Here is a 23,127-nt window from a genome sequence, read left to right as displayed (position 1 = left end):
GATTCAGTTGATTGCTTTTGGTATTCTATCCCTAAAGCTACAACGCGCTGTCATTAATCTAACGGGTATGGATGCTGTGCGATCATTAGTGCTCATCAGATCGTTCGATCTCACAGGTTGAGATCGAGATGTAAAGTGGCAGAAATATAGAAAAGACAGCAAGGCGCACTGCCGAGATGTCAACTTGTCCCAATCGTGGACAAAAGAAAAAGGAAGAAGAAGAGAGGGAATATCTCAAACCCGTCTCTCAAGAAGCAGCTTGCCTTGCGGCAATTCGCTATCGAAGCCCTGCTCACGGCTGAAGATACGCTCACCACGCAACCAGGTCTCGCGGACCATTCCGCGCAGAGTACGACCCTGGTAGGGAGAGCACTTGTTGCGGAAGAGCATGGTGCTCGGCTCGACGGTCCATTCGGCAGAGTCATCGAAAACACAAATATCAGCATCAAAGCCGACAACTAGGTCACCCTTGTGTGACTGCAGGCCAACCTGGGCAGCAGTATTGGCACAGCAGAGACGAACAACGTCCTGGAGGGCGTTCTTGGTGTTCTCATCTTCTGGCGAGGAAGTCAGGCCCTTACGCCGGCTGAGATCTGTCCAGAGGATGGGCAGGCCCAGTCCGACAGAAGAAATGCCGCCCCAGGCAGAGAAGAAGTCACCGCTCTTCTCGTCGCTGCTGCCGGCGCAGTGGCCGGGCACATGGGCTGGGAGCATCTTCAGCTCTGGTGTGCAGGGGGAGTGGTCAGAGACGACGGTCTTGATGACGCCGTCGCCGGTGTGCTTCTCCAGCTCTTCCCACAGGCTATCCTGGTTCAACTTTGAGCGGATAGGAGGGCAGCACTTGTGGCGGGTGTCTCCGTCGCGCACTTCCTCGGCTGCCAGGGACAGATAGTGGAAGCAGGTCTCGGCTGTGATCTTGACGCCGTTGGCGCGGGCTTCCCGCAACAAGGGAATTGCTTCCATTGCAGAGAGGTGAACGATGTGCAGGGGGAGGTTGGGAGCAAGATGAGCCAGAGACAGAATACTTTCGACGGCGTAGGTCTCGAATGAGGAGGGTCTGGAGGCCAGGAAAGTCGAATACGCCTCGAGAGGGCCGGTAGGGGCGGCAGGGGCATCAGATGTCTGAACCTCGTCGCCCACAGATGCAGTGATGGGGGGCATCATCTCGGCGTGGAACATGAGAGTTGTTGGCTCATCGGCCAGCTCGGCCATGACTTTCTTAATATCCTCTGTGCCAACAGCGGGGAACTCATCAACCTATTCAAGAATGTTAATACTAATTAGAGAACTCATAATACCGATATCATTCACTTACTCCACTATCAATCAGGAAACCCTTGAAGCCGCGGACACCTTCCTGGACAAGAGCCTTGAGCTCGCCTGCATTGCCGGGGATGATACCGCCATAGAAACCGACATCAACCCAGCATTTGCCCTGGGCAGCCTGGATCTTCTCCTTCAACCCGTTCACGGTAGTGGTAGGCGGGATAGCATTGAGAGGCATATCAATGACGGTAGTCACACCTCCAAAGGCAGCGGCTTGAGTGCCTGTATAGAAGCCCTCCCATTCCGTGCGGCCGGGTTCGTTCAAGTGAACATGAGCATCAACTAGGCCAGGGAGCAAGACATGGGGGGAGTAATCGGTATAAGGAGTATCGGCAGGGAACTCCGATGCTGGAATCACGGAATCGAAGACGGCGGTGATCTTACCAGTTGTCCGTGAGATCACTACAGTAGCAGAGGTCAAACGGCCGGAGATAACGGCGCGGGATGAAGCCACAACGGCAATGGAGGGAAGATTAGTTGCCATGTTTGAATAATATCCCTTAAGACTTGGAGTATAAAGGAATATAAGGAAGCTGCTCAGATAAGAAGAAAAAGATAAGAGGGGCAAAAAGCCCCAAGATAAGGGGATTGGGAAGACATAAATACGCCAACGCCTCGGGAAAAATATAAGTCTGGGTCCACCTTAGGGAATTTCACTATTTTCTCAAAGAGACTATCCAAGAGAATCAGAGAAATATCCACAGGCCCACTGCCGAGCCATTCTAGAACCGGTGTTGCGATTACTTGACCGGTCTATAGATAGTAGCCGTGGGAAAACTTGGGAGACAATGCCCAATGCACCTGTGCTCCGGAATCCATGCTGGCAGTATAGTATATCTTCCAAGGTTGCAATTCAATGCGAAAGTCCTCCCGACGTCGGGCACCTCCGAAATGCGGGCGATTTCAAACGCTTATCAACGGCCCGCTTTATCAGATTACTCGATGGAAACTGTCTTCTCTTCTGACCTCGGACCTTTCTTGTTACTCGATCAAAACTATTTCCGGTGAAAAATACTAGAAATGGTTGGAAATGGTTGGAAATGGCTATCTTGGCCCTGTTTTTTGGGGCCAGTTCTCTTTGACCGATTTTGCCATCTTATATAGAAAATGTTGAAGAGGGCATTGATGAGAATATGAAATATGAAAAGAATACCGAAGAGAAGACTGAAGAGAACATGTTTGATCTTGCGGGAATTCTCCATGTTATTTGTCTTCCAAAACTTCCAGGGATTCTTCCAAGACTTATGCCTGCTTGAATTCCGTCCATCACTGGTCCGTGATCAGCAGTGTAATCCACCTAGATGCTTAATGCGACGTTCCGATGCCCCGACGTTTGTATATGCAACTGTAGATATTTAAATCTAATGTTAATCCAATCCGTATGCCGGTTAAGGTTGTGGTCTTGGTGCCTTCGTGATACTCTAGGATACCTACATGTACATGTGTACCTACGTCTCATAGCTAAAAAGGCCAGAGAAATCAGTAAAATGGGTTTCATTTGTTCGCTATCTGGGCAGATGGGGAGATTTCCCTCCTTTTTTTTGTGATTTTGTGATTTTCTGGTAAAATTGTTCTGAAGTAGGGAGGGAAGAGCACCCAGCTGCTGGCGAGAAACCTCAAAGAATAAAGAAAAAGAATATCAACCGGGGAAAACACCGGGAAACACGAGCTCCAGGGGCAACACACTTCCGGACAGGCCCAACGCACATTGCCTCTTCAGAAGGAAGCAGGAGCACTCCTCAGAGAGCCTACCAGCCTTCATCCTCCTCTCGGATGTCCTGCAGGTTACTGAGGTCAAACGGGCCAGTTTGGCCCCGGATTACGTCGCCGTAGTAGGTGCCTTCCGGAATGGGAGGAGCGTCAGGGAACGCGGAAGGAAGAGGGGCGTCATAATATTGGTGATTCTCGGCCCCGTAAGCCGCCGAAAACTCACTGTTGTCGTCGCTGTCGCTGTCGGAGGGGGGGTACAACTTCTCATTGAAGAAGGAGACAATATTGTCGCTGAACGTGACACCGGTTAGGTAGCCTTTGGTCTGGTTCATGACCTCTAGGCTGTGCACTTCAATCTTGCCGCTAGGGAGCCGAGGAATCTTGGTGTCGGGGCACAGCCATGGGAGCACAACTTCCATATCGGCATCGGTCTCGCCAGGGACCACATCGAAAGTCTCTAACCCAAATAGGCAGTAGTGCATCATGTTCATCCATGTCAAGATATGTCCCACACCACGAGGGATCATGCATGTCGACTTTGCGCCTTCACCGGAGGAGTACGTGTTGCAGCCATGAAGCAGGTTAAGACCGGGCAAACGTGTGCCAATCGGCTTGTCAGTGATGGTCCAGGCACGGGCACGGTACTTCATGAACCAGGCGAATGACCTTGGATCCTTCATGTCATCGATGTTGAGGTCAGTCTTGACAATCGACTCGGGGTTGATGAGGGAAATGGAAGAGATGTGCGGGAACCAGAAACCCCCTAGGTGCCATGTCAGTAAGCAAACCCTAACTATCTTATTCGGTCAGATACTCACAGCGATTCTTCAGAAATTCAATTACAGCACCACCACCCTCAGACAGGCCAATGACATCGATTCTGGCGCCAACTTTGAAGTTGCTGCGCATCAAAATTCCTTGGAAGATGTCCTCGATATGCTCATTGACGCCGCTATTGACGGCGTTACGATCAGTCACCGGGCGTAGGCGCTCCACGAAAGAGCCGCGGTGTTTATTGGCAAAGGTGTCGGAGGTTACCGAGCGCCAACCCTCATTGTACCAGACGGTATGGCCGGCGTTCGCAATGATGAGGGCATTGGGGGAACTTTGAGCATTCTCACCAAGCAGAGCCTTTGCAAAGCCGACGATGGCACCGAAAGGAATTCCGTCGTCACAGGCGTCACGGTACGAGAACATGCCTAGGTCTTCGATAATCTCGCCACAGAAAACAACAACCCGAGGTGCGGTATCAATGTTGCTTGACATGAGGATAGGGACTTGACGATTGCTATCCTTGGGGATCATCGTCAAGTCCATGCCCATTCCTGTGAGCCGGTCAAGGACGCAGGTTCGGATGACGCCTGTGAAATTGTCAGCGCCAGATGATTCATCAAGACTATACCCTACTATGGAAAGGGATCTAAGGGTTAACTAACTGTGCAAGGCCTCAACGTGGACCCTGTTCAGGCGGTCACTCCGGTTGATCTTGTACCGGGGACCCTGGCCCGGGGCATCACTCCACCGGATCTTGTCATCCTTGGTGAGGACAAATCTGTGTCATTTAATGGACGGTTAGGCATCAATTTTGACACGTCACGTTGAAAACTACAGAAAACTCACCCCAGTTCCAGCAGGTCTTCAGGGAAGACCGAGTCGTCAGGAAGGAAACCCTCCGGAAGGCCGTTCATCTTGCTAGTGCTTCAAATCAATGTGTGAGATTGATTTGAGAAGAAAGTCAAAGAGACGAGAGATGAAGATGAATGATGGACAAAGAGGAAGAAGAAGGGGAGGGAGAAGGGGGAGACTGCCACACAAGCAGAACCGGAAGGCGCCGCGGTTTCCAGCGCGCTTTTACAACGGGGCAACAGTCAACGACGACGTAATAATGGAAGGCATCGACAGGCGACCCGTTTGCTCAATGACCGGCGATGAAGCGATTGCCGCTAGGCTACGCCGAAGAATCTTGCTTTGGTATTGAGAATCTATGAGTTGAATCTTGATGTACGGCACAGAGCTGCTATGATGGGATTCCCGGGGATATATCAATCAAATCAACCGGGCTGGTCTGCAATTGTCCATCATAATGGAAGCAAACAAACCAATCAAGACGATCTCAGCATTGACAAAGAAATCCTTATCCTACAACATCAGCAAACAGAGATCACGGCTAAAACGATGCCTGGACTTGTCAACAAGTCAATGACAACAAGCCGAGAACAGAAGAATCTGAGCCAGGAGCCGAAATAACAAAGAGTGATTTGATTCTCTGCAAATGAGAACTGCATACTGTACATACTTCCACCCAATGGAAGCAAAGAAGAAAACGCCATCGTGCAAACAGTTTAAACAGAGGCCTCCATATATCACAGAGCACCGGCAACAATCTCATACAATTACCAACTGGCCTTTCTCACGCCGGGCAACTCACCAGCGAGGGCCTGCATACGGAATTGGTACTACGGAAGACAGTGTGTTAGCAAAATGATATCAGAAGTCTTCGGACAATGTGTGGCCATTGGCCGGCGTTTTCCACTCACTCTGTTGATTCTGAAATCACGGAAGACACTGCGAGCAGTTCCTGATGCCACACAACGGTTCTTGATCTGTGTGGGGCGAGTGTAGGCGTGCATCTGCGACAATTGGAGCTGAGCCTGGGCGCGGACTCGGCCAGAGAGAGAGGTATTGCGGATCATGTAACGGAGGGCTTGTCTGAAAATGAATACAGAGTCAGCATTTGTGTTTCAATTCCCAGCAAATTTTCCCAGCTCGGGATATTCATCCTTGGCCAAGCTAGAGCTTCTGGGAGAAGGATAGTGTTCGCACCGTTCGGGCTCGGTCTGCTCGAAGGCGATGCGCTTGTTGTGGTCCCGAATCAAGCGAGTATTGACAAATCCCGAGAGATCAAGCTTCTTAGGCCGGAAAAGGCCTGCCATTTTAGTCATTTTGGCGCGTTTAATTGGGGGGTATTGCGGAGTTGAGGTCGGAAAATGATTGTCCTTCGGCCAGGCGGAGTTGGCGAAAACTGGGTGCCCGATCGGGTTTAGCGTGCTTGATGCAGGATTTCACGTTGAGTGCATCAAAGCCCTATGTCACTACTAGTATTTTGATGGATAGCTGTTACAATCAAAATTAAATGAAACAGTATTGAAAATATGGGCTAATATTAACATATGGCACGGTCGCAAAGAAGTAGAAAATTAGCCCTAAGTGGAATGGCGTAACAATAAGCAGATGTGAAGTATAGAGTCCACAAACCTTATAGCTTTACTTATAATACAACAGGCCTCGGAATATTCGGCTCAAGCTACTTTCCTTGCTCTGACTGAGAGTCTGGTTTTGATTAATGGGATATCATCCAGCAGAAGAGACACTACGAAGGAAAAAGCACATTGTGCAGAATGGTACTGGTACTGGTACAGCTTGTGAATTGATCCAAGTCACCCCCATCGAGGTGGGTATAGTCTATATGCGTGGACAGGGGTAGATGCCCGCAGAGTAATCACAAAAAGTGCAAGCCGGCCATTGTCGACTGGGCCATCTCCGTCCACCCACACATCACGACGGTTCGTCCCGCCCCTGTTCAACGAACAGGTTGGATCTCAAAATGCATTCATTGTCGACCCAATTTAGTGGTCAGCCTTGCCAGCGGGCTTAGCGTTGGGGTTGCGGGGATCGTTCTTGTACTGCTGGGCTATACGGATATGAAGGTTAGTTGTTTATGTTCGCAGACGCTCATCGAAGTGTCGTTCCGCGGATATTGTCGAATGGGAACCCGAAACTCGTCGATGATATAGATGTAGCTGCGCGGAGTAGACTCACAGTTGGACAGAGCGTTCTGGAGAGAGTTGACGCCGTAGAGCACAATGAGGCCTGGAGAGGAGAATCGTCAGAGTAATGTTCTACAAACAACCGCTCCGAGGGTGCGCTATTCCGAATTGACAACCCATGTATTCCGGATTATCAGGGAATTTCGAGATCTAAAGGGTATGCGTACCGGCAGCGAAGAAGGGAGCCATAGGCTTGGCTGTAAGTGAACATATGCGTTAGTCGTTGGTCCTTATATCGTTCTCCGACAGGTTGTAATCGAGGTCTAAAAAAAACGTACCCAGAGCGCCGGGGAACTTCTTTCCGAGGAGAGACATTGTGACAGGTGAATCGAATGCGGGGAGAATTCGGGTTCGGGAAGATGGTGAGGCAGGAGGACGGAAGAGGAGAAGTGAGGTTTGGGAGTTTGCCCGGTCCGGAGGCCACGCCGCCTTAAAGGCGGTGTCATGCCGCTTTTACCGCCCGATCTATCCCGAGCGTTGTAAACAATCATCTCCAAATCAAGCTTCAAATCACACACTATGGCGTCTTCATTGTCTTCTTCAGTAACATCGTTACAGTCCTCTCTCCAGATTCTGGACAACTCTATTGCCACCCTCGATTCAGGCGTGAGCGATTTCCCTCGTCTAGCTAAAGTCCTCCAGACAACGCGGGTATGTCCTACAAAGTTTCATTCCTGAAAACAAACGAGAAGCTTGAAGTCTAACCATTTACCTTTGAATAGCACTTTGAGCTCCTCCCTGAGCCTACATTGCGCGAAGCGCAGCAATCTCTCCTTGATGAAATCACCCCCAGCATCGCCCATCTCCTCACACTATCATCGAATCACATTGAAAAGCTCGCGCGCCGTGAACAAGGCCTCAAGGCGAAATGCGACCTGCAAGAAGGTCGACTCTCGTCCAACCCGGAGAGCCGGGCATTAGCTACTCGGGGCCAACCTCAAAGCAGCTCATTGCGGGGTCGCATGGCGGGGCCCGGCGCTGGCTCGTCGAGTAATGCAGCCGCATCCAAGGCAGCGGAGCTGAAGAGACTCATGCAGAAGAAAGAACGGCTCAAATTTGCAGTCGATCGATTGGAATTGCAGAGTACGCAGAAGCAAAGGCAGTTGCGAAAGAGTATGGCTGCACAGTGAATGTGGCGGTCTCATTTTGCGAGATAAGAATATTTGCTATTACAAAAAGCGACCAGCCTGCCAGGAGCAATATGGTTCTAATGTGGCCTTTATCTGGTTTCTATCCACATCTTTTTTGACCGTGCTTGCTTCATCAACTCTGGCTAGAATAAAGCCAAGCCTGAAGCCAGCGACTGTCTTCCCCAGGACATCAATGCCTCTCATGCCCGGTGCATATTTGAGGAACCCCGTGTTCATTACAGAGCTACACTCATGACAGGCTTTCGATGATTACCGGCGCTTCTGGCCTGGCACAGTCCCCGCAGGTCATGACAAGACCATGCTTCATCACAACTGAGTTAGTGGGATCTCCAACATTCTCCATCAGGACCATCTTATTGGAGAAAAGGAGAATCGACTCAGGCCAAATAACGCCTCAGATACTGTATCAATCAATAAAATACATATCAAACATTGATTAGAGTGAAGATGCTATATGTACATCTGTAGAAGTGCAAGAATAATATCCTAATGTACAAGATCCAGTCCCCAGTCCCAATGCCAAATGCTGTCAGTAGTTAGTAGTATAATACATGTTTCCGAACGTCCAAATCCACAAAAAGAATTGCGCCAAATCAAAGCCACTTATTCATCGACAGAACGCTTGTTGGAAGCCTGGCGAACCTTCTTTTTATCATTATGCTTCTTCCAACTGGGAATATGCTGACCCCTCTTCTTGACAGGGACATCAGGAACATCCGAGTCATGAATCAGATCATCTTCATCCTCCTCTTCTCCCTCATTCTCAAACTCTCCCTCTTCCTCAGAAGCCTTGGCCACCGCACGGCGAGCCAACCGCTCCTTCTTACCCTCACCATGCTTATCGCCAAGGTTCAAGTTGCGTGGGATGCGAGTCTTGGCTCCCAGGGCCCAAAGGTCTCCCCAATGAGACTTGCGGGCATCGCGGTAAGCCTGACGGCTGTAGGAGCGCGGGACGGTCCAGCGCTCGATTTTACCGGCGGGCGTACAGAGATCGAGGATGACATGGCCGCGGCGCTTCATGGGTGGGTAGATGGCGCGGGGGAGTGATAGAGGATGGAAAGGTAGTGTGTTGGGGATATCAGACTCCTCGGGATTTTCGAATCCTTCGAATGCGGCATCTGTGACCTCAGGATCTTGACGAATTGCTTGGTCTTGTCGTAGATCTACGCCACGCTGCACGGCGAGGTAGCTGAATTTGAGATCTTCGTGGTTGCGGTCCTTCGCTCCCATGATGCGCTGCAGGAATGGAGGGCGAATGTATCGCTGCTCGAAGTGGCAGAAATCCCTACGGTTTTTGGTAGCACCTGAGGAATTATGCATCGGGCAGGTTGAGTGGTTGGTGCAGGGGGCGATGATCATTCCCCGCTCCTTCTCGATGACCTCGCGTTGGTCGGGGGATTCGAGGAAGTTGTCGTATTCGGTAGAGCCCGGGGTTGCGATATGGCGCTTCAGAAGCATTTCACGAGCGCCAGCGATAGCCTCGAAGCCCTTTTGTCGGCCCTTCTCGAGCAGAATGAGAACACCTCCATTGGGGTTCAAAAGAGACCATAAGTTTTCCACGTGCTGTTTACGCTCATATTCTTCTTCGAGACCGAGAAGAGAGTGCGGTGCGATGATGACATCGTACTGTTTGCGTTTAGGAGCTTTCCGCGAGTCATGAATTGTAGGCTTCTCGCGCACATGGACATAATCAGGCAGCCGTGGGAGGAAGGTAGTGTTTTCCAGCAAGATAGCAGCGCGCCGCCGAAGGGCATCGGAACCTGTCAGTACAGTTGATCTGCCAAAGGGGATGGGGGCACCCGCGGGATGATCGGGCACCATGAGCTCCCATTCTGCGCGGATGATATCTCTCCAGGCCAGGATGCCGGCACCACCACCGCTGGCATCAAGAACGCTTGGTCCAGCTTCTTTTGTAATGAGACTGCGGATCCAATCGGCACCCAATCGCTTGCGAATTTCAACCATAACACTAAGTGTAGATGCGTAGATTCCGGGGTACAAGGCTGCCAAGTATGCATTGGCCTCCATTTCTCCCATTTGACGCTGCGAAGCACTCAGAGCGATAGGAAGCTGTGGTAATTGGGCACGCGGGGGCGCCGTTGTACTTGAATGGGGCAACCCAGGTCCTCCAAACAGACGCCGAGCAGTCTCGGAAATGTGCTTGTTAGAGAATTCCGACAGAATGACCGATATAGGACCAGTGACACTATCATGGGGCAGATGGATAGTTGTGGGATCAGTTCCGAATTTTCCCTCGAGGGTGAGCGGATGCATTCTTGGGGCAGAGTCAGGAACTGCCTCATTCTCGAATTCCTCAAGCATGATCTCGCCGCCCAACTGCTCTGCCACTTCTCTAGTCCGTTGCATGGCAATTGTCTCTCGCTCTTCCGGGGAAACATCCATATCATAAGCGAGTGGCACATCGTCCTCGGGGGAGATTTCTTCTAGATCGACTTCCTCCCATCCTCCTTGTCCATCTTCGCGAAGCAAGCTCAGATCTTCCTCTTCCTCCTCGATCATTAAATCAACCTCCTGCCGAATGATTGGTTCTCCATAAAGGCGGGCATATATTTGAAGCTCGGCGTCATCCAATAACCCCTCTGGCAACTCATCTCCAAAGCGCTGTTTGATCATGTGTACCCATGACTCTGCGGTGTGTTCGTCTCGTTGGCCGATAAGGTCGATGAGCTCGTCTCCTTCGCCCTCTTCGTCCAGAATTTCCAAATCTTCAAGTAATTGTGCCATTTCCGCCTCGTTTTTACCGATTCGATCGATCAGGGTATTGATATCCTCCGGTTCGGTAGATTGGATGGGTTGAGGCGGCGAGTCGGCGGATGCTGAGCCTGACACAAACCTCCGCCGAGGCTGACATTGTGATACTGCATAGTCGGAAGTATTTCTTCGGTGTGCAAGACTGCTACTCGCGACCAAAGGCAACACCTTTTGGACAACAGTTCGTTGCTGTGTATGTTTCAAACGGTTGACAGGTCCGCGGAGCTGTCGCAATCCAGAAGGGCGTGCAAACGTGCGAAATAGTTCGCGCGATTGTGACCGACTGGCGCCTGATGCTGAAGACCTGGACAACATTTTCCAGCTCTTGTCAACAGTCCCTTTTCAAGTGGTTGAGAGAGCAAGAAAAAAAATGGCCCAGCCCAGAAAATCGATGCCAAGACGGCCCTGCGCCCATCACAAACTGCGAGCCTCCCATTGGCTGTTCCCCTATCCCCTGGGGCGAATTTTGGCTCGATATGGTGTTGTATCCATAGAATGTTTTTTTGTTGGCAGGAATATTTATATATTGTACATTATATGCCAATTGTTTCTGTTATATTATAAATTATGCATCCGCTCCACAATGTCCTAGCCCTAGCCTCAAGATGGTAGATCAATATATACTACGAAAAACCCATTCAGTTCTTTTTACAGCCCTACACCTTGAGCACCGAATCACACATCAAGCATCGTAAAAAACAGCTATTCATATTTCAAATATAGTACATAGGGTATCAGTCAAATCAAATCGCTAAGCCTCGCTCTCTGTATCTTCATCACCCATGAGTATCCGCAGCGCAGAAACGCACCGCATCACCTCATGTTCAAGGGCCGATAGTTTCGCCATGACCGCCATCAGACTGGGGTCCTGACTCTCCACCCGGATCTTCTCCTTAACACGAACTTCTTCCCCTTGCCATTGAAAAAGGACACCGGCCTCGTCATGGGTTGGCGTTCGCGAACCGAATATCCGATCTCGTAGAGAGAACCCAGTCAGGGAGATATCTGAAGAAAAAGGGGTTTGCGAATGATTGAGGGCAGTAGACTCTAGAGTCCGAAGAAGAAGGACCAGAGCTGAGTCCGTGATAGATAGATGGAATGAAAGATGTGGCGGAAGCGGAGGGTCAAACATCTATGCAGCATACATATTAGTAAATATCGCACGACTTTAGTCAAAGTGATCGAACGTACATTTCCAGTGGCGCTGGTTTCCCACCACCTGCCTCGCGTCTCATCGCTTTCTCCTTTCAACATTTGTCGCGCCTCGCTGATTGTCTCAAGCAAGAGGTGCAATTGACCAAAAATGAAGCCTGCATTGAGAGGATCGCCTGTCCATGTGCTCACATCCACAATATCCAGGCTTTGAGCCACGAGATCTCGAACCGACACCAGCTGCCGAAGTACCAGTTCCGGGGCTTGAGGGGATTGGGAGAGGTTCAGTCTGGTGCTGGGGGCACCCCGAGGATGTGGGAGCGATGCAAGACGAAGTTGAATATCCTAAAGAGGGATCGGTTTAGTTGCATGTTCACTGATCTTCGGGCAAGAATCGGTAGACATACTCCCTTTACAACCTTAGTGCCGATTCTAGTCACGAAGCCCTTCACACTTTCCGATCGTAGCGAGGACAACACCAATGTTGACCCTGGTTCTTGGGGAGCTAGGAGGGCGGCGCATTCTTGAAGACCTTCCTTCAATGAGGCAAGTGAATCCTGCAGCGAATGCAATAGCCACTCTAACTCTCGGGCCTAAGGTAAATATGTTGGCATTATACTAAAGAAGCTCCACACCCCTCCACGGATTATAGCTACAGCCAACCAAGCCTCAATGTAGAGAAGGCCTGTTGTATAAGGGTCCATATATGTTTTTACATACCAGCGCAGTGTCTGCCTCACGGTTTATCTGCTCTGTGGGCAGTGGGGGGTATGCCCAAGTCGCCATTACAACGTCGTACCGGGGGGAAGGGTCGCAATGCGTAACCCTCAAGTCTGGCGATTCGGGTTGGGCAGACAAGGATTTTTTTTTTTGGGTAAGGGTCAAAACTGGATCAAGGCAGAAACGTTAATATGTAGTCGACGTCACTTGTTTCATTGGGTGGTTGTTGAGAGAGTCGTCTCATTTGCGCTCGTTGACTTCGTCATGGACCGAGCAGACTAACCCAATATGGTCTAGCGTTTTAAAGTAGAGTGCAAGCTAACTATGAACGGCTAACTAATCAGGTGCAACCATGACGTTATGATCGTCGATACATTCATTCTTGTAGAAAAGTAAAAGGAGAGAAGCAAGGATGATGCTCGTCATTATATTAAATTGGGCAGTGGTCCTCGGATACTTCGGCTGCTCGTACAGCCTTATACCTACTAACGTTTTCCACTTGAAATTCTGACATCTCTTTTGTCTTTTGTCTCTCGACACTCTTCTTCACCCCATTCCCTTTGAAGATACGAGACACCTCTCACCAGGAAAAAAAAAAGCCCCTCAAATCAAATTCTAGTGTCACTTACAATACCCAAACAAAATGGGTCTCAGCAGTAAGTCGATCGCCTCCCCTGATCAACAACTTTATAATACCTTAATCTGATCGTCATCTATAGGAGCATCATTAGGCTTCACGGGCCTGTTTTTCATGGCGGGTTCGATCTTGCTGATCTTATTCACTCTGTTGGGAGGTGTAACCAACAACGATCCGCTGAATCGAGTCTACTTCCTCGAGGCGCACACGGGAAATATCCCAGGCGCACCGCCAATCTCGCGTTGGACATTCTGGAACCTCTGTCGAGTGGTAGATGGCAAGAATCTATGCGGTGATACCCACGTTGAATTCCCCTTCGACCCCCCAAACCACCGCAACTTCGACACTACCGAAAATGTCCCTCATCAGTTCGTCGGGTAGGTTATCAATGGATAGATCCTAACATTACCGAGTCGCGCTAACCATACCTACACTGTAGAACGAACCATTACTTCTTGACCTCACGGTTCATGTTCCCCTTCATCATCATCGGTCTCTTCTTCGCCGTGTGCTCTTTGTTCACTGGCATGCTGGCCATGTGCACCCGCGTTGCCGGCTACCTCTCTGGTTTCCTGGCCTGGATCGCTCTGACTTTCCAGGTCATCACGACCTGTCTCATGACGTAAGTACCACTGCAATTGGAAACGAGTTCGTCCCAGAAACAACGTGCTAACTATAACCCCTAGTGCTGTCTTTGTCCAGGGCCGCAACGCGTTCAATAGTAACGGCCAGAGCGCACGCCTGGGTCCTAAGGCATTCGGCTTCATGTGGACCGCGTCTGTCTGCCAGTTCCTTGCGTGCTTGTTGTACTGCCTTGGTGGTGCCGTCGGCCGAAAAGATACTAGCGGTGGATACAGTGGACGCAGGGAGCGCCGCCGTGGCTTTTTCTCCTCGCAGCGCTCAAACAGCGTGAAAAGCCAGAAGAAGGAGGCCACAAACTACGCTTAAATGGATGTACCCTATCCATGAGAAGCCCGCTTCTTCCTCTCGACAAGAACAAGCCGGGGCACCTGAAAATGTCGACTTTTGAAACTGTCGATCTCCGGACCATCCTACACCAGTCTTTGTCTTCCTGCGTTGATATCCCCTTTGAGAGTTTATTCTTTCTTCAGGAGACCGCTTGTTTCACTTTGGTCTTGTCAAGCTGCATCAAAATGACCCGGATGCAGCTTGGAAGATCGAACTATCCACACTCGCTTCATGCTATTACGAAACCCTTACGATCTTTACTCGCCTAATAAATCTGCAGCCTTCCTGCATAAGGTGGCAATTGAGCATTCTTCGCGCAATACTCCCCCTGCCTTGGGTCTGATCATAATTTGAAGGCAGGTGAGTCTTTGATGATTTGTTCATGAATCCCATGGTTCAACGATTCTCCGATTTGAAGATTATGCAGGAATTTGTGCTTTCGGTTGCGAACCTACCTAATCTAGCTGTAATATAATTTCTACTACTGTTGCCTGATTCTTGGAATGTAAATTGTATACACTCATATCTTGAATACTCATTGAATAGTCCACAGGAAGCAGAATAAGGTCGGAAAATGACCAGCGCCTAGTAAAGTGAAGTTGGCTAGAAAAGAGAACCAGTATTGATTGGTCGCATCGAACGGAGTCTATTTAAGCACTATAAAAGGAAAGACTCCATGACGATAACTGCAGTACAAATCGTGGGCAAAAAGAAAAATCACAACCTCTATCAGTCATGCATGCATCATCACACCGTAAACGAAATCCGTGTCTTTTATTTTAATCTCACAAGCGGAAGAGAGAAAAAACTTAAGCAGAGCCGTTGACGGCGCCACGGACAGCGTTCTGGGAGCCGACCTCGCGGACGGCGATCTGCAAACCGAGATCAGGGTTGACGTGGACCATGACCTCGATCTTGCCGCCAGCCTTGACGCCCTTGACGGCGAGCTCGGCAACGGGCTTCTCGGTCTTCCAAACAATCTCGCGGGTCTCCTCTTCCTCGTCATCCTCGGAATCGAAGTCGGAGTCATCCTCATCCTGGGCGGGCTTGTCCTCCTTAGCCTTGGGCTCGGGCTTGGTGACCTTGATTTCATGAGCACCCTCGCACACGCGGACCAGGACATCACCACCCTCCTTGGGAGCGAAGTACTGAGCGATGCGGCGGGCGGGGAGAGCAGTCTCAGCGCCGAGGAGGGGCTGGAAGGTGGTCTCGGTCTCGGAGGTGAACTCAACGCCAATAGCCTTGGACAGGTGAGGAGTGACGGTGACCATAGGGTGGATAGACTGCTCGATATCCTCGTGGTCGAACTCCTGGACCAGGGAAGCCTGGAAGGCGGCACCACGGGCGGACAGCTCGGAGGGGTTGATGGCAGTGACAGAGGAAGCGGGAGCCAGAATGTTGGTCTTCTCGGGGAAGATGTTGCTAACCAGGCTGGCGAGCTTGGGGGTGTGGGAAACACCGCCAGAGAAGATCACCTCATCGATATCAAGGACATCGAGTTCGGCCTTCTTAACAACCTGCTGAATCAGAGCAGTGAACTGGGTGAAGACCTTGCCGGCGAGAAGCTCGAAACGGGTACGGTTAACGGTGGAACCGTAGTCAACACCGTCGACCAGGGACTCAATGCTCAGCTGAGCGTTGCTGCTCAGGCTGAGGGCCTTGCGGGTACCCTCACACTCAAGCTTGAGCTTGGCCAGACCACGATCGTTCTCGCGGGGGTCGGTCTTGTGCTTCTTCATGAACTCCTTGGCGAAGTGGTCAATAATGATCTTATCCAGGGAGGCACCGCCAAGCTCGTAGTCGTGGGCAGTGGCCAAGATAGTGTACATGCCACCGCGGCAGGCAACAACGGCAACATCGGAACGGGTGCCACCGAAGTCAGCAACGACAACCAACTTGTCGGTAACAGTCGCCTCGGGGCGGGCATCGTAAGCCATAACAGCGGCAACGGGCTCGTGGATCAACTGGAGAACGTCGAGACCAGCAGCCTTGGCAGAGGCAACAAGGGCCTCACGCTGGGCATCGGTGAAATCCGTGGGGACAGTAATAACAGCGGCGTTGACATCCTTACCGAGGTAGTCAGAAGCGGAGCGTCTCAGACGCTTGAAGTGACGGGTGGTGATCTCGGAAACAGTGATAGTGTTGGGGGTCTCGCTCTCGGTGTCGCGGATGGTGAAAGCGACAGTCGAGTCCTGCTGCTGGGGGTGGGCCGACTGGTGGCAGGGAGTAGGGTCGATAGACTTGAATTCCTTGCCGATGAAATCGCGGAAGTATGCAACAGTATTGGCCGAGTTGCGAACAAGCTGGGCCTTGGCTTGTGTGCCGTGGTACTCCTCGCCGTCGATATAAGAAAGGATGGAAGGAATTTGACGATCTAAGTATGTTAATTCAAGATCTCAAATCGTTGGGCTTCATTGTCCTCACCTCCTTCCTCGTTGGCAATAACCTCAGCTTTGCCCTCCTATAAATTTGTCAGCCCCCATTCTTTAATCCAAAGAATGGATATCAGGACGTACAGGCGAGATGCGGGCAATCGAACTGCATGAGTTACCAAATGAGATACCGATAGCAAAGCGCTCCGCCTCAGCGGGGGTAGTGTTGGCAGCGTCACCCATGTCGAAGTTGAAAATATGTACTTTTTTGGATTAAAAGAATTAAAGATCGCACGTCACGGCGTGAAAGTAGATTTGCGGATATCCGAAGTAATTGGTGGAAATCTCGATTGAGGGGGAACGACCGAAAAAGATTTTGAAGATTTTCGTCTGCCGCAAATGTGGCTAGTGCTTATCGATAGTGGTTGTGGCGATGTCGAGATTTGGAAAGGCACCGCCACACTTCACTTCTTTATATGCAGATAGTTTTCCACGATAGTATACCTCTTAAGGTTTAAGAAGTGTTCGATACAAGTAAGCAATTTTTAGTTCCAGAACGCTTAATTTATTCATAGTCCCTAGGTCAGTCCCAAGTGAAGTGCTAGAATGGAGCTTTGTTAGTGTGAATTCAATGAGGTCACGTGGTGATAAGAACTGAATATCGTTTTCTTTTGCAGAATCAATGCGCCAGAACAGAGAACAGACAATCTATTTTCACCGCGAAAGACATCCGAAAATACAATATTGAACCTCTTCCTCGGAGTCCTCTACACTTAGGCTATCCTGAGAACACAGTTTATCCAATCTGGCATCATGAGTGCCCCGGTTGTCCTATTACCTAGCGATGAGGTACCTCAAGACCATCTTCCTACCAACAATTCCAACCCTCTACGGCTAGGTCCCGGCCTCCGCATCCTATCACAGCCTTCTTCAAAGGGGACCAATCATGTCTTAACAGCAACACAAGCTGGTCTGTTGACAACCGACGCGAAACGAAACACCGTCTCGCTTCTTTCTTTCCCGAACCGCCGATACATCCCCACCGTCAACGACTTCGTCATTGCTCAGATCCACCACTCCAGCGTTGATTTCTTCCATTGCATGGTAACCCCGCACACGGCCCACGCGCTTCTGGGTCAACTGTCATTTGAGGGCGCATCTAAGAAGACAAGGCCAATGTTGAAGCAGGGCGAGCTGGTGTATGCCCGAGTACAGTCCGTGGGAGTCGGCGCCGGCGCCGAAGTTGAACTCACCTGTGTCAACCCAGCAACTGGCAAGGCTGATGGAGGGTTGGGACCCTTGACAGGCGGAATGGTATTTGATGTTTCGACTGGTATGGCCGCCCGATTGATTCGGGCAAGCTCTTCTTCTGCCGAGAACACAGATGCAATTGAAGGATTGGTTGTTCTGTCTGAACTCGGGAAGAAGCTGGAGAGCTTGGGAGGATTTGAGATTGCAGTTGGCCGCAATGGAAAGGTGTGGGTAGACTGCTCTAATGCTGCAGAAAGTGCTGTTAAAGTCACTATCGCAATTGGGCGTTGTCTACAGGATACAGATCAGCAAAATCTTCACCCTCATGACCAAAAGAAACTAGTGACGAAAATCCTAAGGGATATGAAGCTTGTGTCGTGAGTGTGTCTGTAGGACCTGGAGTATGAGTTTTACGATTTGCAGTTGATTCTTATGTTCTTTATGCCAGAATGTACACTATTAATGCAATAATGAGCATGATATCCAGGACTGTGTCGAGTAAATGCTGAATGCTCCAGCCCTGGAGGGCTTGAACACATTTATATAATAATATCGAACCAGGGCTACTCTAGGGCTTAGTTAAGTACATGTACATACCTACAATCTAGTACCCGGCCCGGATCACATGGTGAGCTACAAAGTACTCGGCTCAACGCACGGCCCAACCCTCGATGCAAAAACGGGCTCGATGCAAAATGTACCTTTTCTATAGGAGCCACATATAAAAGGTACTTCGAGATGTATATATCTCAACCACCTCATTCAATTATAGGAAGGTAAATTGACACGAAGACCCTAGTATACCTATTGAGCTTTAAAATAGTTGCTTTTCTCTTGAAATATTTTTGTAAAGTAGGAAAATTAAATAACCTTAAAATCCCTATAAGGATTATATAGTGCAAAATTCATGTAAGGGCTTTTTTAGACTCAGTGAGCGGATCAGGGCGCTCAGGAGGCCACTTAGGGTTACTCAGTGAGCAAAAAGCGGCAAGGCCTGAGCATTCATACGGAAAGAGAACGCCAAGAAGTGGCAGAAGAAATCAAATACACATACATATGAGGTATATGAACATATATATAGGTATCCGCCTCAAAGAGTACATATGTAGTGGGCCGTACCTAACTACTTTGCACATAACATAGTTGATATCTACTTGGCAAGAGCCATCTTGAGGTCACAAGAAAGGCCCTGTAGCTATTACAAATATATGTACTTTTATGTAGTTGTCGAAGTCACTTGGTGACAGGAGCGAAAGGAATCTAATTTGATATGACATTTTGAGATGACACAATCAACCTACGGTGGTCTGTATAAAGCCTTCGCATCTCCCATATATGCGTTTCCTGAGAGACATTCATAACGGACTTCATTCCTGTCAGGCCATTCATTCAGGCCTTCTCTGAGGTGATGCTATGTCGCTGTATGCGGTCCAGTAAAAAAATACAGAGGATATATGACAGTAGGTAATATGTTGGTTGGCTCCTGTCCCACAAGGAGTATACCCTATTTTCACTGATGGTGCTTAAGTCGTTTGGTGGATCTCTTTATAGCCCACCGTCCTCTGAAGATTGATATATGCGGTCCCGTCCTGCTGCCAGGAAGTTCTCACTGGTACATCTCCTCTGTCTCACTCAGCTTCCCCTGATGACAGTAGAGAATATCAAGGTTATTAACTGTATCAAGGGTCGACGTATGATCTGGACCGAGGGCCTTCTCGTAGCCCGCTAGAGCTCGCCGGTACATCTCCTCTGCCTCTTTTAGCTTCCCCTGATTAGCGTAGAGTTTTCCTAGACTATGCAAAGTCACTCGTACCCTAGTATCGTCTCCTAGCCAATCTCTACCAAGTATATAATTGGCGTGCGGAACAAGCCGTCTCTGAAGCTCTGCGTAATTTCTCTCGCTTTTGCTAGGCACAATATATCCAACGGATATCAAAGCCACTTCTTTGAGTACGAGCGAATTCATGTTCTCATTAGTACTGGTGATGTGAAGACACCAGTCCTGTACCACTGGATGCATAGCATAGCTTTCTCCCTGTTGCTTGAATTCAATAAGAGAAAACTCAATAAGAATCCTCACTTTGTTTGAAAATCCAAGAAAAGTTGCAGCGCTTTCATACAGCCACACTGGGGCGGCAGAGTCATTACAGCCACTCCGAATCAGCTCATACCAGATGTCCCGATTGTCAAAGTGAGCAAAAAGCAACAGCAGTCGGGCTGCGTTTGAGTCCCGCTTTTGAATCTCGTGATATGAGATCAGCCACGTCTGTAGCATGTTGCCTTGGTACTGGCGTCCAGGTTTCGATTGCAATTGTAAGCTGGACCAAGATTCTTGGTAGAGTTGCAAGTACCTAGCAATGCTGGCTCCAGTTTGACGTATATAGGACCCGGCGATAACAATGGCCAATGGCAGCCCATCTAACCGACTGGCAAGGGCAAGGATTTCTGTATATTACTATTAGCAATAAGATCTGTATATATATCATTTGTCCCCGTACCTGGTTTGCTCTCAAGTTCACCGATAGTCCTATCCACTGATAGACGGCTGCTTCGTAAGAGTAGTTGGATCGCATTGTTGGGGTCAAGCCTGCGTATGGGAAAGGACTCCCCTAGCTCAGTCAATGTTTCGAGCCGAGATGTGATCAGAATAGACTCCAGGGAAGAATTTCTGAATATCATATGCTTGATGAACGGTATCAACGGGAGAGTATTAGTCAATATTGTCAAAAATGATTAGCCAGCGAGAGTTTCCCTCCAATGCTAGCCATTGTAAAACAGTCCTAGATCGTTGTTCTGCCTCTTCGTTCTTGATCGCATCGGTATTCTGAGACTGGCCTGGTAACCGGGGCAAGATAGAGCTTAAAGATTGCATAAGAGTGGCTCGGTCCTTGCCGTTCAGCCAAAAGATAGCAGTGAAATCACGTTTGTGGTCTCGTGCGAAGCGGATTACTAGCTGTGTCTTTCCCATTCCCCCAAGCCCATGAACAATAGCAACTTTCTGTAATTCGGGCTTGGATGACTGTAACTCGGGTTTGGGTGGCTGTAAAGACAGCCACAGCTGCTCTAGCTCTTCTTGTCGTCCCAGGAAGTTCGGTGCAATTACCGGCATAGTACTAAGGTCGAGTGGCACGTTAAAGCGATGATCTATATCCCCAAAGGACCATTTAGTGATGAATTCGAGGAAGGGAACATCGTGATCAGCTCATAATTTTCGTACCTGACTGCCACTACCTTTGATTGGCGCGGATGGTATGTGACTGTACATTTTAGCAAGGATCAGGCTCGCTGACAGCAATACACATACGTATAGAACATTGGCGAAATCCATCTCAGTCTTGTCTGCAAACATCAGCTAAATGATTCACTTCGCTAACTGAAATCTTCGAGATACACACTCTCTTTGAGTCTCATATTCTTAATACAGTCCCGCACCCGGAACTTCTGTGCCGTGTGCTTGAGATAGCCTTCTGTCGCCGCCTCTATCGCTCCCTTCTTCTTGTACTCCTCAAGCCCAATCTCCTGTAGTCCCTGCTCGACATTCAACCGGAAGTATCGCTTCTCGTCGAAATGCTTTGACCATCTCGCTATAAACTTCTGCTCTGTATTCTCCGTCTCGGTTGCAATCTGCACCACTGTCTTCCCGATAAACTTGAATAAATTATCCTCGAACGGCTTCTTGCCTGGGTTCCCTGTCCCGATCGATATAAAGCACTTGACTTGCGGCTTCAGCTCTCCCGTCTCAGGGCACCAGATATTCGACGCCTCACCCTCCACTTCGTCTACTGGGTTGTTCGCGCCTAGTCCACCATCAGCAAACGATCTGTTCCCGATGCTAACGGGTTCAAAGAAGGTTGTGGCAGCAGATGTTGCAAGGGCGGCTTGGCATATCGTCGTGCTGATATTTGACTCATAAGAGAGGCTATAGCTTCGTAGGCGAACAATGTCCTTTGTATGGCGGTCGGCAGTACAAACGAAACTAGCTGTGTTAGAGCTATCACCTCGGTCGGTAATACACTTACGTTCTGCATCCACGTTCAATGCCATCATTAAATAGATCCTCCTGGCAAGCACCACTATCCTCAATAACCTTTTCGATCGCGCTCTTGAGTGTCGCCGAGTCGAACCGGGCCGTGGTTTTACCCCTCAAGTTGAAGGGGATTGAGCTCAGCTTCTCGCCGAACACTGTTGCTGCAAGACCGCTGTATGCATCAATACACTTATCGACATCCATCTCAAGCCGACCGAGCATAATCGCGATCAGGCTTACTGATAGTTAGTTTGTCAAATTAAAGATGACAGACGTTTAGAAGTCTACTTACCCACCTGTGCTTGTACCCCCGATAAGGTCAAACACTTCACACGGCTTCACTGGAGGGAGCTTGGTCTCCTTTCGCTCATGGTTAAGTCGGTCCATGATGCTCTTCAGGATGTAGAGTGATGAGAGGCCTCGCACACCGCCGCCATCTAGGGACAAAAGGCATAAGCCCCTAGTGTCCAGTGGGTTCGGCTCCCCGCCGTAAATAGTTGCTTCTTGCTGCATCATCAAGTCTTTTCTTCAGTCCGAGCTTTCTACTTTCAATAATAAATCACAAGTCCAAGGGCAAGGATTAAAAGAAAATAGGTATCAGTCCTCTGGCTCGGGAATAGGCTGTTCAGCTGAAGACAGGGCAAGTTACATGTCAGACTGGGATATGGCCCCCCTAGGCCTTAAACAGGAACCTTGGTTTTTGTTATGGTCTAGAAATGGCTGTATTATTTCCCACATTACACCTTGTTGGGTCGATGGCTTTTGCCGCCTGTGACCAACGCACCTCATCCCAGACATATTATATCGCTTATCTTCTAGGGCCATTCTATCCCACTACCCCATTGATGGTATTTGATTCGTGCACGTCCACAACAGGCCTGGTGTCATGCTTTGGTGGTGTACGGAGTACCTACAGCCATAACCATCTTCTGTTGATATTCTGTCCAATCCCTCCTACTAAGACCATCATCGGTGTACTTTTTTTTGTCCGACTTTGTCAAACAAGTCTTACAGTGTTTGTGTTCCATAAATACCTACGGAAATGTAAAGTGGGGGGTCTCTGCAAACACGCAAAGAGGGTTTGCATGCAGCATAGCAACTACGTCCTGAACGATCTGTTAGTTGGAGTCGATTGTTACTCGTAACCTGGACACGTGCATTGCCTGTGCCGGTTGTCACACTCAAGATGTGTTATCTTGACTGGAGAACTGCC

General features: G+C 49.5%; 13 protein-coding genes across 13 annotated transcripts; 3 read left to right on the top strand and 10 right to left on the bottom strand.

Moving 5' to 3' along the window:
* Positions 1–234: 234 nt before the first annotated feature.
* Positions 235–1,810, bottom strand: N7479_007673 (allantoinase alX; the record flags this gene model as incomplete). The annotated part of the gene is made up of 2 exons (XM_057255367.1): positions 235–1,257; positions 1,316–1,810. The coding sequence occupies 2 exons, from the start codon at positions 1,808–1,810 to the stop codon at positions 235–237; spliced, it is 1,518 nt and encodes a 505-aa protein (XP_057109229.1).
* A 1,264-nt stretch (positions 1,811–3,074) lies between these two features.
* N7479_007672 (uncharacterized protein) lies at positions 3,075–4,724 on the bottom strand (the record flags this gene model as incomplete). Its single annotated transcript, XM_057255366.1, has 4 exons — positions 3,075–3,799; positions 3,855–4,442; positions 4,473–4,588; positions 4,657–4,724. The coding sequence occupies 4 exons, from the start codon at positions 4,722–4,724 to the stop codon at positions 3,075–3,077; spliced, it is 1,497 nt and encodes a 498-aa protein (XP_057109228.1).
* A 705-nt stretch (positions 4,725–5,429) lies between these two features.
* N7479_007671 (mitochondrial 37S ribosomal protein uS14m) lies at positions 5,430–5,978 on the bottom strand (the record flags this gene model as incomplete). Its single annotated transcript, XM_057255365.1, has 3 exons — positions 5,430–5,492; positions 5,574–5,745; positions 5,860–5,978. The coding sequence occupies 3 exons, from the start codon at positions 5,976–5,978 to the stop codon at positions 5,430–5,432; spliced, it is 354 nt and encodes a 117-aa protein (XP_057109227.1).
* A 684-nt stretch (positions 5,979–6,662) lies between these two features.
* On the bottom strand, positions 6,663–7,250 carry N7479_007670 (F1F0 ATP synthase subunit i; the record flags this gene model as incomplete). The annotated part of the gene is made up of 4 exons (XM_057255364.1): positions 7,142–7,250; positions 7,031–7,060; positions 6,856–6,906; positions 6,663–6,727 (listed from the first exon to the last, which is right to left on the bottom strand). Exons 1-4 carry the CDS (start codon positions 7,176–7,178, stop codon positions 6,663–6,665), a joined length of 183 nt encoding a protein of 60 aa, XP_057109226.1. The 5' UTR covers positions 7,179–7,250.
* Positions 7,251–7,382: 132 nt separating this feature from the next.
* On the top strand, positions 7,383–7,993 carry N7479_007669 (DASH complex subunit SPC19; the record flags this gene model as incomplete). The annotated part of the gene is made up of 2 exons (XM_057255363.1): positions 7,383–7,514; positions 7,586–7,993. The coding sequence occupies 2 exons, from the start codon at positions 7,383–7,385 to the stop codon at positions 7,991–7,993; spliced, it is 540 nt and encodes a 179-aa protein (XP_057109225.1).
* Positions 7,994–8,617: 624 nt separating this feature from the next.
* N7479_007668 (tRNA methyltransferase RSM22) lies at positions 8,618–11,101 on the bottom strand (the record flags this gene model as incomplete). The annotated part of the gene is made up of 1 exon (XM_057255362.1): positions 8,618–11,101. The coding sequence occupies one exon, from the start codon at positions 11,099–11,101 to the stop codon at positions 8,618–8,620; it is 2,484 nt and encodes an 827-aa protein (XP_057109224.1).
* A 436-nt stretch (positions 11,102–11,537) lies between these two features.
* On the bottom strand, positions 11,538–12,724 carry N7479_007667 (uncharacterized protein; the record flags this gene model as incomplete). Its single annotated transcript, XM_057255361.1, has 4 exons — positions 11,538–11,918; positions 11,978–12,283; positions 12,346–12,531; positions 12,659–12,724. 4 exons carry the CDS (start codon positions 12,722–12,724, stop codon positions 11,538–11,540), a joined length of 939 nt encoding a protein of 312 aa, XP_057109223.1.
* Positions 12,725–13,301: 577 nt separating this feature from the next.
* Positions 13,302–14,243, top strand: N7479_007666 (SUR7/PalI family protein; the record flags this gene model as incomplete). The annotated part of the gene is made up of 4 exons (XM_057255360.1): positions 13,302–13,314; positions 13,378–13,672; positions 13,735–13,917; positions 13,982–14,243. The coding sequence occupies 4 exons, from the start codon at positions 13,302–13,304 to the stop codon at positions 14,241–14,243; spliced, it is 753 nt and encodes a 250-aa protein (XP_057109222.1).
* Positions 14,244–15,073: 830 nt separating this feature from the next.
* Positions 15,074–16,879, bottom strand: N7479_007665 (ribosome-associated complex protein SSZ1; the record flags this gene model as incomplete). The annotated part of the gene is made up of 3 exons (XM_057255359.1): positions 15,074–16,638; positions 16,689–16,725; positions 16,781–16,879. 3 exons carry the CDS (start codon positions 16,877–16,879, stop codon positions 15,074–15,076), a joined length of 1,701 nt encoding a protein of 566 aa, XP_057109221.1.
* Positions 16,880–17,449: 570 nt separating this feature from the next.
* N7479_007664 (exosome non-catalytic core subunit RRP40) lies at positions 17,450–18,268 on the top strand (the record flags this gene model as incomplete). The annotated part of the gene is made up of 1 exon (XM_057255358.1): positions 17,450–18,268. One exon carries the CDS (start codon positions 17,450–17,452, stop codon positions 18,266–18,268), a length of 819 nt encoding a protein of 272 aa, XP_057109220.1.
* Positions 18,269–19,493: 1,225 nt separating this feature from the next.
* On the bottom strand, positions 19,494–20,566 carry N7479_007663 (uncharacterized protein; the record flags this gene model as incomplete). The annotated part of the gene is made up of 2 exons (XM_057255357.1): positions 19,494–20,332; positions 20,386–20,566. 2 exons carry the CDS (start codon positions 20,564–20,566, stop codon positions 19,494–19,496), a joined length of 1,020 nt encoding a protein of 339 aa, XP_057109219.1.
* Positions 20,567–20,597: 31 nt separating this feature from the next.
* N7479_007662 (Pfs NB-ARC and TPR domain protein) lies at positions 20,598–20,996 on the bottom strand (the record flags this gene model as incomplete). Its single annotated transcript, XM_057255356.1, has 1 exon — positions 20,598–20,996. One exon carries the CDS (start codon positions 20,994–20,996, stop codon positions 20,598–20,600), a length of 399 nt encoding a protein of 132 aa, XP_057109218.1.
* A 260-nt stretch (positions 20,997–21,256) lies between these two features.
* On the bottom strand, positions 21,257–22,427 carry N7479_007661 (FabD/lysophospholipase-like protein; the record flags this gene model as incomplete). The annotated part of the gene is made up of 3 exons (XM_057255355.1): positions 21,257–21,863; positions 21,907–22,149; positions 22,207–22,427. The coding sequence occupies 3 exons, from the start codon at positions 22,425–22,427 to the stop codon at positions 21,257–21,259; spliced, it is 1,071 nt and encodes a 356-aa protein (XP_057109217.1).
* Positions 22,428–23,127: the final 700 nt, after the last annotated feature.

Source organism: Penicillium vulpinum, assembly GCF_028829585.1.
Source record: "Penicillium vulpinum strain IBT 29486 chromosome Unknown utg000003l_segment0_segment0, whole genome shotgun sequence".
Lineage (NCBI taxonomy): Eukaryota > Fungi > Ascomycota > Eurotiomycetes > Eurotiales > Aspergillaceae > Penicillium > Penicillium vulpinum.
This window is presented reverse-complemented; position numbering and strand designations above follow the sequence as displayed.